Source organism: Cryptotermes secundus, unplaced genomic scaffold (assembly GCF_002891405.2).
Source record: "Cryptotermes secundus unplaced genomic scaffold, Csec_1.0 scaffold459, whole genome shotgun sequence".
Taxonomy (NCBI): domain Eukaryota; kingdom Metazoa; phylum Arthropoda; class Insecta; order Blattodea; family Kalotermitidae; genus Cryptotermes; species Cryptotermes secundus.
In genome coordinates this window covers 182,951-197,582 of record NW_019743154.1, presented here as the reverse complement: position 1 = coordinate 197,582, position 14,632 = coordinate 182,951, and the positions used below count along the sequence as shown (strand labels likewise).

Here is a 14,632-nt window from a genome sequence, read left to right as displayed (position 1 = left end):
AATATGGTAATTGCAGCTTTAGCAACAAGTAAGTACTTTCCTTGGACTGAAATGATTGTTAGTAAGCCATGGAAGTTATGTATTTTTATACCGTAATGTAGTTTCTGATCATTCATAAGACAGTGATGAACATTTGTTTTGACCAGCACTGAATACAGATTGTTTATAAGTGATGATGATGATGATTATGCTTGTGCACATTATGAGTCATTTTGAAGGTTCCTATGAATAAATTTAAGATGTAATGGTATAACTACTGTTTTCTGCATTATATCTCAGATAAATCTCTAGAAAGACCATCAACTCTTAAAACCAGTTATGAACTTATCTAAGGCAGCATTCAACATGTCAATTTCAGTCATGCAACAAGAACAGTATTGCTTTTGTCTGAAATGAATTGCAGACTCCACCATTTTTATGAAGTTTTACAGTACTTTATCATCTCTTGTGGTTGTGTATCATCAAATGTGGTGTTATAGGATGTTCGTGAATAAGGATTTATGTTGGCGGAAGTGGTTCTGAACTGTTTTAAGATATCTCAGCTGTCAGCTGGAGGGACTGAAAAAAATCACAGAAACCTCAGGAGATCTGATCTCCAGCTGGTATTTAAAGCGGGTATCAAAATGCGAATTAACTGTGATACCATGATGACTGTTGACTCATTTAAATATCAAATTGGAAATGATAATGACTGAGGTTATGAACTTTCAGTGACCTACATTTTTTCAACATTATATGGGAGACTTAGTTTTTTTTTATAGAGCTTATTGTACTTCATCAATGCCCACAGTTTCCTTCATTAAGGTCAGAGTTTCCTCAGGTTTAGGATGTTTATGAGAACTATGGGGGTTTAATGTGAGAAGTAACATAGAATCTAGAATTGAGGTAAAGTGAAAGTTTTGGAGTGTAAGAGAGATTTCGTTGTTGTGTTACTTCCTTAATGCAGTAAACATGTGGATCCCTTATCACAAGAGGGAGAGTTTATACAGGGAGGCACTGTTGCAAGTTACATCATGTGTATTGCAGAATCTGCAGAGACAGTATCTAACAGTCAACAGAAATCAACTCATCTGGCCGTAGTGGTGAGTTCGTAGTATGTGTGTAGCTTCATTGTGTAACAGTGATCCAGCCAGTGTTATGGAAGTTCATACGTCTTAAAGGTTTTCACTTCCAGTGCATGAAGTCATATTTTCCATATATGACTCCTGACGCTGGGCAATAATTTAGTTACATTTTTATTTTCAAGATGATAAGTGTGAATTTTATTAAGTTTAATCATTTGAACAAGTTTTAAATTGTTCTGTAGTAACAGTAATTAAGGTCATACCATTTTTTTTATGTAATAATAGATGTTACAGGGAAGCACTGAAAGAAAAACTGATATTAAAATGAAGGGATCTATCTTCTGGGATATAATGCCATGTAGTCCTTTAAAAATCAACCAGTATTTCGGAGGAACAGTCGACCTCCATCATCAGGGTTGAAGAATAAGCCTGAAGATGGGGGTGATGTATTTCTCTGAAAGGTTTGTTATTTTCAACTGACTGCACAGTGTTATATCCCAGAAGATAGAACTCTTCATAACTACTGCTGTGAGAACCTCAAATCCTAGGATGTAAAAGTACAATCAATATAGTAAAATATATAACAACTTCAGTAACATGAGAATAATGTAAACTGTATAAAATAAACCCCAGGTCCTCACCAAGGAAGATTGTATGTTATGTAACAAGTCGTTAAGCGTGAACAATGTTAGCAAGCCAAATACAGTCTTTGTTGAAAATATGTGTTTCTGCAAGTCATGTTACCACGTGAAACATATCCAAGGGATTATTGACTGTAAAATGATGTATGTTAAAAGTGACACATGCTCTGATTTTATATATAAGAACAACAATAGTGTATTCCTGTCCTTATATTACTATTACCTTGCTTGCTAAATGTGACATTGTTTCTTTGATGCAAACAGGATAGTCCTGGCATGTTCCAAAAATGGGTAACAGTTTAGTTCTTCTCTGTTATCATGGTGATTAAAAAGCGTCTATTGTTATAAAGGAAATTGTTAATACTGGCTTTGTAAAGCTTTTTTCTGTTATCCTGGTGACAAATGTGTATTGTCATAACAGGTATTGCTGGTTTTGTGAAACATACAAATGGGTAAGTGCTTAGTGTCAAGAGAATATGTTTTATTTTAAGTGAAAGTCCTGAAACTACAGAGCCCCATTCTGAATATATGGGATAATGTGTCCATAGGTAAGATATGACCTACCAGTTCTTCACCTCTGCTACATCACAGTGATGATCAGATTATAGACTGTGCTTTGAAATGTGATTCTACTTTGGTTGTCTGCTATACCTTCCAGTGCTATTTCTATAAGAGCAATAATTTCTTCTTAAAGCTGGATAGGCCATAGAGACACTGACATCATATGTGTGTTTCGACAGTTGATGAAGGATATTTCCCAGCAATTCTGTGATTTGTTTAGGAACAGACATCATTCCTTTACAATAATGCCCTGGAATTGCATCCTATGAAATATATATGAAACACTTCAGATGTCCTATGATAATAGTTGTACATGTCATATTGGTTTATTATTGAATATTTTCTATTGCATGTTCCCTAGCCATTTTATTATTTACAATTTTTATATAAGGAAATCTATTGGCTCCATCTACCATGCTGTGTGGGATAGTATCTGTAAATATAGGACACTTGGTATACTTTCTTTTGTCTTTATATGTATGTGTGTCTGATATGGATTTAATCAGTTTCAGAACATTCTGTGAATCTGCCTGAAAATCATCATTAATATCAATTTTTGAGACTGGGAAAGATATAGTGGTTGAATGGTATATGTCAAAATACAGTATAGTTCTTCATGTTACATCCGTAGTTTGGTCTTTGTAGACTAATAGCATTAATTAGTATTAGATTTAATGGGATGTAATATACTTAAAATAGTTTATGAATAGGAAGCATAATCATACGCCCTGTATGAAAGAGTTGCAAAATTTTTCTTTATTTTTGTTTTGATCACTTTGGTGTTGCTATTCATGTATTTGTGGTTTATTTAACTATGCTTTCAATACCTCAAATATATAGCATCAATTGGTAGCATGATTAATGTACAAGGAATTGAAAAGAATGCAGAAGGAAGCAATCATGGTAGAATTTAACGTACTGTTCCCACATGTGGCTGGAGGGACAAGGGAATACTACACCTTGGTCAGGATAGTTGATATTCAGCTGAAGATTCAAAACTGGGGCATCCTGAATATGAGGGCTGTTCAGAAAGTAACTTCCAATGAACTGTTAAGAAAACAAGCACAGAGAAAATGTATTTTATACAAAAAAATATATACATACTTAAGCTACTTCTCAATGTGATCACCACCAGAATTGGAACATTGTTCTGTTGGGGAATAATTTTTTGTATGCCTGTGTAAAAGAAGTCTGCCACCTGTGAGCTCGGCCATGTTTTGATGCCTTCCATCAACTCATCACTGTAGAAACTTTGTGATTGCAACAAGTTCTTCAGGTAGAAGAACTTGATTGTAGTCACCTCACACACACAAGCTCATCCCCACTCTTACATTAGTTGCCTAAAATAAACAGAGGTTACATTCCAAATAGCCCTTATACAAAGAAGGATGGCTGATCATTCAATTGTGATGTATAGTACTTTCACATTGCATTTTCTTTTCAAATTGGGTATAATGGAGTGCAGTAAGTATCATCTGTCCATTTGTACTTTTAGCATACATTGTTGTGGTAATAAATTCACCGAAGTATGAAATTAAACGTAACATTTATTATTATAAAGTTCGGAAATACCATTTCTTGACAGGCATTTGACCCCAGCACAGGAGAGACAGTTTATGATGCATTTGAGGATGGGCCTTGTCGAGAGGAACTGGAGCAGCATCTTGAACATTTAGATCCAGCAGAAATTCTAGCACCTCATTCACTATCCCAGGAGACAGAGCGCCTTGTCAAGTGCAGGTGGGAAACAGGATATTGTTTGTAATTTCACATGTATGAATTTCTTTGAAATTAAACAGTGGTCCTGCCATACCAAGTTATATGTGAAAAACTGCTGTTGTTTTTTAGTGTGATGATGAAAATCTGTGTTCAGATTGATTACAGTGTTGGTATTTTTCACTTTCAACAAAAGTTTCTGAAAAAGAAGTTTTATATTTCTCAAAGATTTTATCATCATTGTAAATTTAAAGATACTAATTTGAAGTTTACATTCATACCTTAAAAGTTTACTGTCTGCAGTATGTAAACATTGTGAGATCATTGTACCCACTTATCATCATCTTTAACAAATAGGTGATATAGGTATGGTGATTTTCAGGTTACAAAACTTACATAACTTTATCTAATGGACTCACATTTGCCCCTCTGTCAGTATACCAAATCATCCAGACCCATCTGTTTTACTTAGCATCACAGCTGAAAACTATATACAGTTGTATGCAGACCTGCTAAAAAAAAGTGTACTTATCCTTGGGCTTAAATTAAGCACCACACCATGAAGAATGAGATGTAGCTCCACTCATTGTTAACCTCAGCATTAGATGGAGGTAAGTGGACAACTTCACACCCCTGTCAGCCTTCCCCCAGGGAACCAACCCCATGTATTAAATAAACCCTTTAACTTTCCGTTACATTATTGACCTAACTGATCAGAGCTCCCTTGGAGTAGTGGGACTTGAACATGTGGATGTTCAAATTTTAATTATAATAACATGCATATTGATGTGTTTTCCCCCAGAGATCTAATCAGAACATGAGGAAACCAAACAGGCCGTTCTGATGCCATCAGTTATTTTTACAGGCTTGCTGGATGAGGGTAACCTTCACTTTTGAAATTTTTTAAATTAAGAAGTTAGTTGTTATTTTATCTTTGAAGAGGGAAGAAAACTAAGTCACAGATCTGTTTGTTTAATCCTCTGTTGTTCCTTAATGACTGGCACTCACTAGAATGCATTAATCCATGTGAAGTATGACTGCCAAGAAACAAATGATCTCTCATTCATTGCTACTATAGTCATGCCTTTTCTCTTGTTATATTTCCAGCCATGCAAGAGTAGAGAGACTGGAAGATGATTTATATAACTTCACCAATGCACTGGTGCAAGTCGCATCTTTCTTCTCTGGACACGGTGACTCAGAATCTAATTCACCAAAGTTCCAGGCAATGACCGATCTGCCCCCTCTAACTGTGGTATGCTTTTCTGTTTTGATTCACCATCTTAAACAGTTTGGATTGGAGCAGGCATTGAGGGCAGATGGGTAAGTGTGTTTATGGTTAGGGTGTATCATTTTTAGCTAATTTACGAGGAGTTTGCTAATTTATTGACTCATAATGTATCTTAGGAGCAAGTAATTGAATAAGACTAGTGTTTTGCACTCATACTAAACTGTAATGTAGTACACTGTCAGACTTTTATAGTACTTCTTTTATCACTTAAATCTAAGATCTTAAAAGGGTGTAAAGAGTTCTCTCTTCTGAGATAAAATGCCATGTAGTTTGTTGAAAGACAACTGATGTGTCAGAGGTATATCTGTCAGTTTTCACCAGACCACACGTTATATCCCAGAAGATAGAACTCTTCACAACCACCACTGTTAGAACCTTAAATCCTACTTAAAGGTCTATATTTCTCATGTTTGCTTTATATATAAATAAGGAAGAGAAGATTGTAGTTCTGCAGAGGGCATATCTGCCAAGAAAAGATTTAAATTTATTTTCACATGTGGTGTTACATGAGTTACACTGGAATATTGCGAATGAAAGTGTTGTTGATTACAAAGGATCAGAATTACAAATTAAGTTCGATTTTATTCATTTAGGTTACGAAGTTTTGCTTCAGACTCAAGATACTTGCAAATGGATGCTAGTGTTCTTCGGAACTTGGAGGTATTTCGGAGCATTGTGGGTTCTCACAAAGGAAGTCTTTTCTGGGCCCTTGACCACACAAGAACAAAATTTGGATCCAGGTAGGACAGCTCACATTAGTGTCATACTTATTATACATAAGTCTAATAACTAGGACTAGAGAAATTGGACAGTCCTGATATTTTTTATATATTGTGACATGCTGCGCAAAGGAGAACCCCCCCACCAGCAGTGACGCGGCGGGTGAGTCAGCGCTCCCCTCCCCCTCCTCTGCACGGTAACGTAACGGTGACGCAACAGGATTGTTACGGTAGTAACAGCGGTTACTACCGCTAGCGTTACTAGCAACACAGCACCAGGCAACAAGGGTGCCTGTTACGTGGCCGTTTTCCGTATTGTCCGATCAAGGCTACATAAGGAGCAGCGAAGGCTATTCACAGTCAGTTGTACTGAGTCAGTCAGTCCTGGAGCTACCTACGAGTCAGTCCTTGAGCTACCTCCGAGTTAGTGCCAAGTTAGCCAGCAACCAGTCAGTTGTATTGTGGCATTTGGAGTGTACTATTTGTGATACTGCAGATAGCAGTAATCGTAAATCTGTAATTTGGGTGATTGTAAGTGCGAATGTGAAATAAAATTCACTATATAAAATACGGCGTGAAGTTATTTGTCGCGATATACGCCCGATACGCGACAATATGTTTAGACTTGCATTTCTGCTTGGTTGATGTCTTGACTTCCATATATTTTGCAGGTTTGTTTTCTCGATCCATATCCAGTACTTAAGACCAGGAGAGGATGCAGTATGATATTATTGTTTATTATGAAAATAATAATGCGTGTTGACTTTTCTTGTATAGATTATTATTTGTTAGTCCCTAAGGCTGTGATGTACTTCAGGATTGTTCAGCACTCCATTTGCCTTTTCTCTGGAAATAGGGGATTTTAAATCTGCAAGTGCTGTGGGGTTGCAAAACTGGATTATGACATGAGAATAATAGTATTAGGACTGAAAAAATGAAAACAGAATGTCTGACTATTGGACCATATGCTTTTATCATTGCTACAGTGCAGTGCATAACCAGTAGACCATAATAGATAGAGGTGTTCAGTGGAAATAAATGACAGTAAAGGAAATTAACATGAAATGGCTGTACATGAAGGCATTATAAAATGAATGATATATATTAAAATGTAGCCATGTAATTAAGGTATTAGTTTATGTAAATTAGGCAAAATTAAAAGAAGGAAATATAATTTGCTAGGTCAGGGAGCTGTAGAGACAGTGATAAGGAGGAATCCTGTACTTTTGTAAGTAGTGGGTCATACACTCGTGGTTTTTTGTACAGACTTGAACTGTAGTGGAGAAGCCTGTAGATAAAGCCTGCAATGAATGTAATAGACTTAAGTTGAATTCTTTTGTCAGTGGGAGAAAAGCTTCAAGATGTCTGCAGACTTGATCTGGACCAAAGACTTGTCTTCGAGCTTCTTTGTGAATGGGGAAGTTATGGGTCATGAAAGGAATCACATACTGTTTGTTGAAAGTGTGTTAAAAGTCTGTTATGAGAAAAGGAAAATTATAATCATCTGAATTTTAGAAAGAGAACAAAAACCTCATTACCGTAAGCCACCACAATTCTAACCAAATGTAAATTCCTGGTATGCATGTGGAGAGCTGTGGTTACAAGACTTTATTAAAGTTTCTAGAACAAAATTTAAGCTAACCTGGAATGGCATCTGTGTATACAAACAAAGTTATCTCTGCAAATCAGGACCATGACAGTCCAGAGCTAAAATAAACTGTGTATAGCTGGCCACCTATTGTCTGTGAGTTCTTTATTCTTAAAATAGTGTTTTCTATGCTTATTTCTGCTTTCTGTATTAACTGGGGTCTTCCTTGAATAATATTAAATTGTGGAACTCAAAATGTTATTTAACTTCATTTTTTAACCATTGGTGTTGTGAAACATAGTACAAACTTTTGAGAGATTTTAAAAATAAAATGTAATGCCAAGGAAGTAGCAGCTGTCATGTATGGAGTAAATATTGAATTCATTAATGCCAAAAGCATTCTTAAAAATGTATTGTTATTACTGTATTACCTACCATTAGCTGTATTCATAACTATTCTGTTTATTAAGTATGTTGTTAACTGTGATTGTTATGAGGATTTCTTCTTCCTAGCCTTGTTTCTTGCTAGATTACTACATGAGTGGTTATCACACCCTTTACGTGATTTGACCATACTGCAAAGTCGTCAAGAAGCCATCAGTGAACTTCTTCACTCTGAGTCCCCAGTTGTTCATCAGTTACAGGAACTCTTGGATGGAATCCCAGATATTGATCGTGGCCTCACCACATGTATACATCAGAGGGTATGCTGAAACATTGTTAAATTCTTGTTTTCTGTTTTAATGTTATGTTTGTGGGAGTCCATCTGCTCAGACAACATAACCTACTTTGTTTAACTACCCTATCACAGCATTAAGAGGGGTGTATAATTCACGAACCTCCTTGTTGTATGATTTCCTCCTTTTGCTGCACAATTCTTATGTCTTAGGTCAGACCATGCTTGTTAGCACTTTGTTCTCAGATACTTTAAATTTAGTTACATACTAAGGTATTGAAATTCTCCATTTACCTGCATGTATAGATAGTGGTGAAAATGGCTTTATAGTAATAAATAATGAAGGTGGGAAATAACTGTCATTGGTGATGTGTGTTTTGGGAGACCATTGACTGTAAATTGTTGAGGTTAGGCAGTAGGTCATTAAGTATGGGACAAGAAAAGAATAAGGAGTGATGCAGTTACATTCGTAATGAGCATCAGTCTTGATTTTCCTGTAAGATCATGAAGAGCTTGGATAATGCAAAGTTTTTGCCAGATGTGTGCAAGAATATATGTTAGGAAGTAAGTGGAAACATTTTGAATGGTGCTATGCTGGAGATGCTCCTTAAATTGCACAGTGAATGGAGGTAAAACTTGGGTCCAGTGCTGTCAGGTGGAGAGTAAGAAGCAGTGCAGTGAAGGCACACTCCTCTCAAGTGACTAAATGTTAAAAAGAAGGGAAAGTGTTTTGAACCGTTTTCTTGAGTTCCATCAGTCCTATGCTGAATATTTTCGGTAGAGATCAACAGTTGTCACTAGTATGTATTCTAGTCACATGTTGTGTAACAGAGTGAAGTGAGACGTGTGACGAAAGTGCCACAAACTGCTGTCAGAATGCCCTCTGTTCTGCAGTAATGTTGCATTCATTCACTGCTCACACAACCGTATGAAATTTGAAATCATCAGCTGTGTAGCTGTGACTTAGCACCAACCAGTTTTCAGTTTTTGGGCCCACTGTATAAACATAATAAGGTTAAAAATTCTTAAGTGATGAAATGGAAGAATGGTGCAAGAATGACTTAAGGCTTAATTGGAAACATTTTTTCTGACACAATTGGAAGCCGAGTGGATTATGGAACCAAATGTGCTGGAAAGAAGGTAGTTAGAAAAACATAATAAGACTAATTATTATGTTATTATTTTGACAAATCATATTATAAAATTGTTTTTAATTCTTCAGTTACCTTTGTAATATTACGCTCCTTTTTATGCTTAGTCTCTCAAATGGTCTTCCCCATTGAGTTTTCAAATAAGAATATTGTATTCCTTTCTTGTTTCCCCAGTGTGTACTGTGACTCCTGCCACAAAAACTAAAATCCTGGAAAATCCAAACATAGATTTCTACTTCTCTGTTAAGCAAATTTATACTTCTCCACCCCCAAACTGTTTGGTGGATACTGTGAATGGCTCATTTTATGTATGTTTTAGTGTGGACCATCAAGTTTATATGCAGTTTTACAGACTTTGGGAAAACTGCAAACAGATTTGCAGTCTTTATCTGCACTAGCTGAACAAGATCTGCAGAGTTCCTTGCTACAGGATTTGATCAAGAACACTGTACAGCTGTTGTCCAATATTCAGCCTTTCCTCCAGAACCTCAATCCTATGGCAGCTAGGTGAGATACTGCCTTAGTGAACAGAGCAAACCAAAAGGTTATACTGGTGTGCTGCATTTTCTTTCTTTTTCCTTGCTTTTAGACTGCAGCAACCTAAAACATGTTATTGTAAAGTCAAAATCCCCTCTCTAGCTCTCTCACTCTGTACTAGGCTTTCAACAGTGATAGTTTCTTGTGAACACAGTAGTGGAACTTCATATTCCTGAGTGACTGACGGGCAGATGGACTGACTGACTGACCAACCGACTGACCGACAGACAGACAGACCGCAGACCGACTGACTGACTGACTAACTCTTAGCTTCCAACCGATTCTGACTGAGCAAGTTGCATCAAGCTGTAATGCTTCTGACCTATATGTGGGGGGTGTCATTTCAAATCCTGACTGGCATTCCCTTTCATTTAACATTGAATCATATAGGGTTAAACAGTTTCCATTTTCATTTATCCATCTAACAGTGTTTAAATTTAATCTAAACAATATAACTTTGTAGCAATCCACATTTTGTTAACTAATGAATGATTCTCTTACGAATATTTCATTCTTTTCTAGGCAGACAAAATATGATTTCTGCAGTAGAATTCACTAGTTCTGTATTTCAGTTGTTGGTATTGCTGTTGGAAATGTGTTTCTCGGCATGAGAAGCAGCCATAAACTCAGATGATGCACATGCTTAACAGCATTCAGATTAATCATTTGGTAATAGGAGATCTGTATCAGAATTTGAGGTTTATGTTTGAGTGTTTTGACTCCAAAATTCACATTCCTGCAATGTATTAATTTTTAGGAATGGAGACAAGACAAAATTGCTTCATGACTACTCTGCCTTTCCAGCTGTTACCAAGAGGTTGGAACAGATCTCAGCAGTTACTCGACAACTGCAGGACCTGAAACCTGGAATTACTCGGACGTTGGGCCTATTCAGATTTGATTATGTGACAGTATCAGGTCAAGAATTTCTCATTGAGATAAAACAGAACCAAAAGAAGTCCATTCCAAGCTCTTGGAGGAAAATCAGTGAGTAAGTATGATGGAAATACGTTATGTTGTTACAGATATTGAATAAAATCTGAAAATAAATTTGTGTTATAGCGAAATCACTGAAAGTGTATGAACTGCAGAAGAAATACGGTAAGCTAAAAGCATGTGTCATATGATTGGGCCTATTTCTCAACTCATGGTCTTGTATTACAACTGCTGTGTTTCATAGTGGCATCCTGTTATCGCTGATACATGTGGGATGCGATGCTTGAATAATGGGTAATGAATTGCAGTGAGTAATATATAAGATTACATAATTGTAGGAAAAGTAATATTGGCATTTAAAATTGTAAATAATTTCCACCCAATATAAACCCTATTTTTTTCCATCCTTAAAACTGCATCCCATTTTCTTTCATTTTCAAAACTGTATATTTGAACCCTTTGACTACCAAGCTCTGCCATAGAAGTGTCTGCTGAAAACACCATGGCTGCTTGGGAGTACAGCAGAAACCGACAGTACTTCCTCATATAACGTTTAAATGACAGTATGTGAAAGCCTGTTCTGTCCTCTAAATATTGTTATGCCAACTAGGGGCAGAAATTGTGTAGTGATTGATTAAGAGCAAGCCCAGCTGTATGGTTGTGGTGATTGGTTGCAAGTACCTTAAGCCAGTCTAATCAGTACATGTGTGCAGAGGGTTAATTTGCATGTGTAATCTCAGAATGTCAGAAAATGCCAGGTTATCAGATCACAGTTGTTGGCATTATGATGATAACTAGTGGCAATACCACTGCAGTCCAAGGCCTCACTTCCAGCAGTGAACATAATTTTCCCATGATTAAGACTAGCTGTGATTAAAAGACCCAACTGAACAGTTGCCTCTCCACCCATTCACAAGAGGACAGAAACAGATTCAGTTACTGAAAGTGTTTTTTTTAGGAAGTTGTATGATGGGCAGAGTCCAGAAACTAATTAATCTTGAGTGTAACACACCATTGTCAGAACTCTATAGAATTAACATGATTTTGATTCATTTCTTTCAGTAATGGTAATATTTTCTACACTGATGAACTTTCGTTCTGTGATGACATTACAATTCAGTTGTGAATTTCTGAATCAGACTCTATATTTATGTATTTTCACATATTATTGATCCCATATTTCCAGCCCTTCAGAAATCAACTTCTGACACACACACACATTGCATAATATTTGAGTATTTCATATTTTGTGTCAACATTTATGGAGTTATAGTGTGATCTACATAAAGTCTTCATCAGAAAGAAACATAGAAGTTTGTTAAGAAGGTAAAATATTTGCTACTCACATGAAGTTATATTTTGCAGTAACAAGGAAGGTTTAAAATCAGTAAAACTGTTCTGATTATTAATAAGTTCAACACTTGAATGTGGGGATATGCAAATGATATTGTTATAAATAGTATAGTTTTCTCTGATTCTTTCCAGGACAAAGCAGGTGGTTCGTTATCGATCACCTGAAGTAGATACTTGTGTCAAGGAACTAAATCGACTGAGGGAGCACCTTGTGGTTGACTGTCATGCTGCATGGCTGAGTTTTGTTACAGAGTTCAATGCTCATTACTTTGCCCATAAGAAAGCCATAAAAAACATTGCCATATTAGATGTCTTGTTTTCCCTGGTTGAAGTGGCAAAGCAAGAGTCTTATTGCAAGTATGTATTGTGAAGATTTACATTAAATATGCCTGAAATCTGTATGGAAATTATTCAGACTGTGTTTTCTAAGTGAATACTATTAAATTACATGATAAAGAATTAAAACAAGTGCATATACATAATTCAGGAACAAGTGGCATTTGGAAAGAAGACTGGATCAACAGCTGTTGACTAAATTGAATATATAAAGTAGCTCCGTTCTTCCAACCATTTTTTCTTTCTCATCAAATTATCCTACATGTGTTCTACCAGAGTGTGTCCTTTGGATGCACGAATAAGGTCAGGGTGCACATATATTAGTTAAATATATATTTTAGTACAGGGTCTTATACAATTTTATGAACTGAAACCAGTTGGTGGACTAGCATTCCTACCTTGAGTTTCTTCATTAAATGCTTGTTGTGTCCCAAGCTAGTATGTTATGTTTAAAAAACATATTTCACTGTTAGGCCATGCTTTGTCCCTCCCTGGTATACACTAGCTTTTTAATTTCTGAGGGTCACATTACTCAGGTCTGGAGGAATTGTTACTGTGGTGATGACCAAAGTTTTAGCTATGCAGTAGAAATATTGTTTGAAATGTGTCCTTTTTAATGTCCTAATATGATTTCATCCATTTAGCTGTTTCCTTTCTTCTTGTAAGTGGTAGTTACGGGTTATAGTTCCGATGGGATTTGACAGAGGGGATAAGAAAATCTATTTTAGCTTTGTCTTGGTATGCTTGAAAGTTTTCATTATCATTACGTGTTAAAGCTGAAACAGAATAAAAGAAAGTGTTCTTTCGTGTATGTGTGCATGCATGCGCATGCGCATGTGAGAGAGAGAGAGATATATATATTATAATGTAAGGTAACACTTGAAAGAAAACAGCTGCTTTGTGTAACATAAATCCATCTCTTTAGGCCTACATTGGTGGACATGGAAGAAACGGTTATTAATATTGAAAAAGGAAGGCATCCTGTGATACCGCTTCTTTTTTCAGCAGATGATCAGTTTGTAGCAAATGATACAGAATTGAAGGTAGGTCATAAGTTTTTAGAATTTGAAGTTTACCTTTAAGTTTAAACAAAGTAACCTGGTCAGTGTTTTATTAAGATTGTGGCATATATTTAGGAAAGTAACTAAGACCCTCTATAGCATAATGCACGAATCATAATTCTTTCTCTCGGTGAACTTTCATTATCTGAACCAATTACATTGAACTGTGCTACAAAAATATTCTGTGCCATGGTAAGTACAGTTTTGGTTTGAGAATGTGCATTTATAATAATAAATTTGTTATATTTTGAGCAATTTGCTGCATGACATGATTATCGTTAAATAATGCAATTTGTAGTAGTATTCTTGCATGTGTCCTTATAATGAGGTATAATTTCAGTATCATGTATTACATATCTCCATCACTGTAACAAGAGAACAACTCTTTGTTCAGACAGGTATACTTACAGTGTCTGATTTTGAGAACTGCTAGTACATCAGAATGGGGTGATAGGGAAAAATGGTTCAGGCAAAGATACTAACAATATATGATTTTGAACGCTTTCTAGATATCAAAAGGTGCTGACACAGGAATGTCTGAATTCTGAAATAAATAAATTATGGATCATCAGAGCACATAAACAAAATCTGATCATAACATACTGATATTAAATTTGTATATATGTAATCAATTAAGTATCACTGCACAGATATGATGGCATTGAACGTGTCCTGACATGTTTACAGTATCTTCCATTGCCTCACTTGTGGGATATATTTCTGTTTTAACCGTTCAGCGTGGTTTGACGTGTATGTTTCGTCAAGGTATTTAAATCGTCTGGGGGGGTTTGACGTCAATGTTTCGTCCAGCTGCACACCTATGTTATAACGCCCATAATAATTGATGGTTTTGCTGTAGATTGTTAGATTTTTCGCTGGCCTGTTGTCAGGAGAACTATATTTAATGACACACAAGTTTAAGAGCGCTAAGTCATCGTTACATATGCCTGTCTTGCAGCAAATTCCTGTTGCTTCTGGTAGAACTTTCCTCCTTCAAGCTGT

At 36.1% G+C, this 14,632-nt stretch overlaps 1 protein-coding gene across 4 annotated transcripts in view; it reads left to right on the top strand.

The window, feature by feature from the left end:
• Window positions 1–14,632, top strand: part of LOC111873874 (DNA mismatch repair protein Msh3) — a 37,323-nt gene that overhangs the window by 10,578 nt on the left and 12,113 nt on the right. For all 4 annotated transcript variants that reach the window (XM_023868928.2, XM_023868927.2, XM_023868930.2 and 1 more), the window contains exons 6-14: window positions 952–1,082; window positions 3,852–4,006; window positions 5,090–5,305; window positions 5,867–6,013; window positions 8,110–8,284; window positions 9,727–9,914; window positions 10,702–10,935; window positions 12,366–12,590; window positions 13,495–13,612. In XM_023868928.2, coding sequence (XP_023724696.1) covers window positions 952–1,082; window positions 3,852–4,006; window positions 5,090–5,305; window positions 5,867–6,013; window positions 8,110–8,284; window positions 9,727–9,914; window positions 10,702–10,935; window positions 12,366–12,590; window positions 13,495–13,612 — 1,589 coding nt within the window. The remainder of the gene's footprint in view (window positions 1–951; window positions 1,083–3,851; window positions 4,007–5,089; window positions 5,306–5,866; window positions 6,014–8,109; window positions 8,285–9,726; window positions 9,915–10,701; window positions 10,936–12,365; window positions 12,591–13,494; window positions 13,613–14,632) is intronic.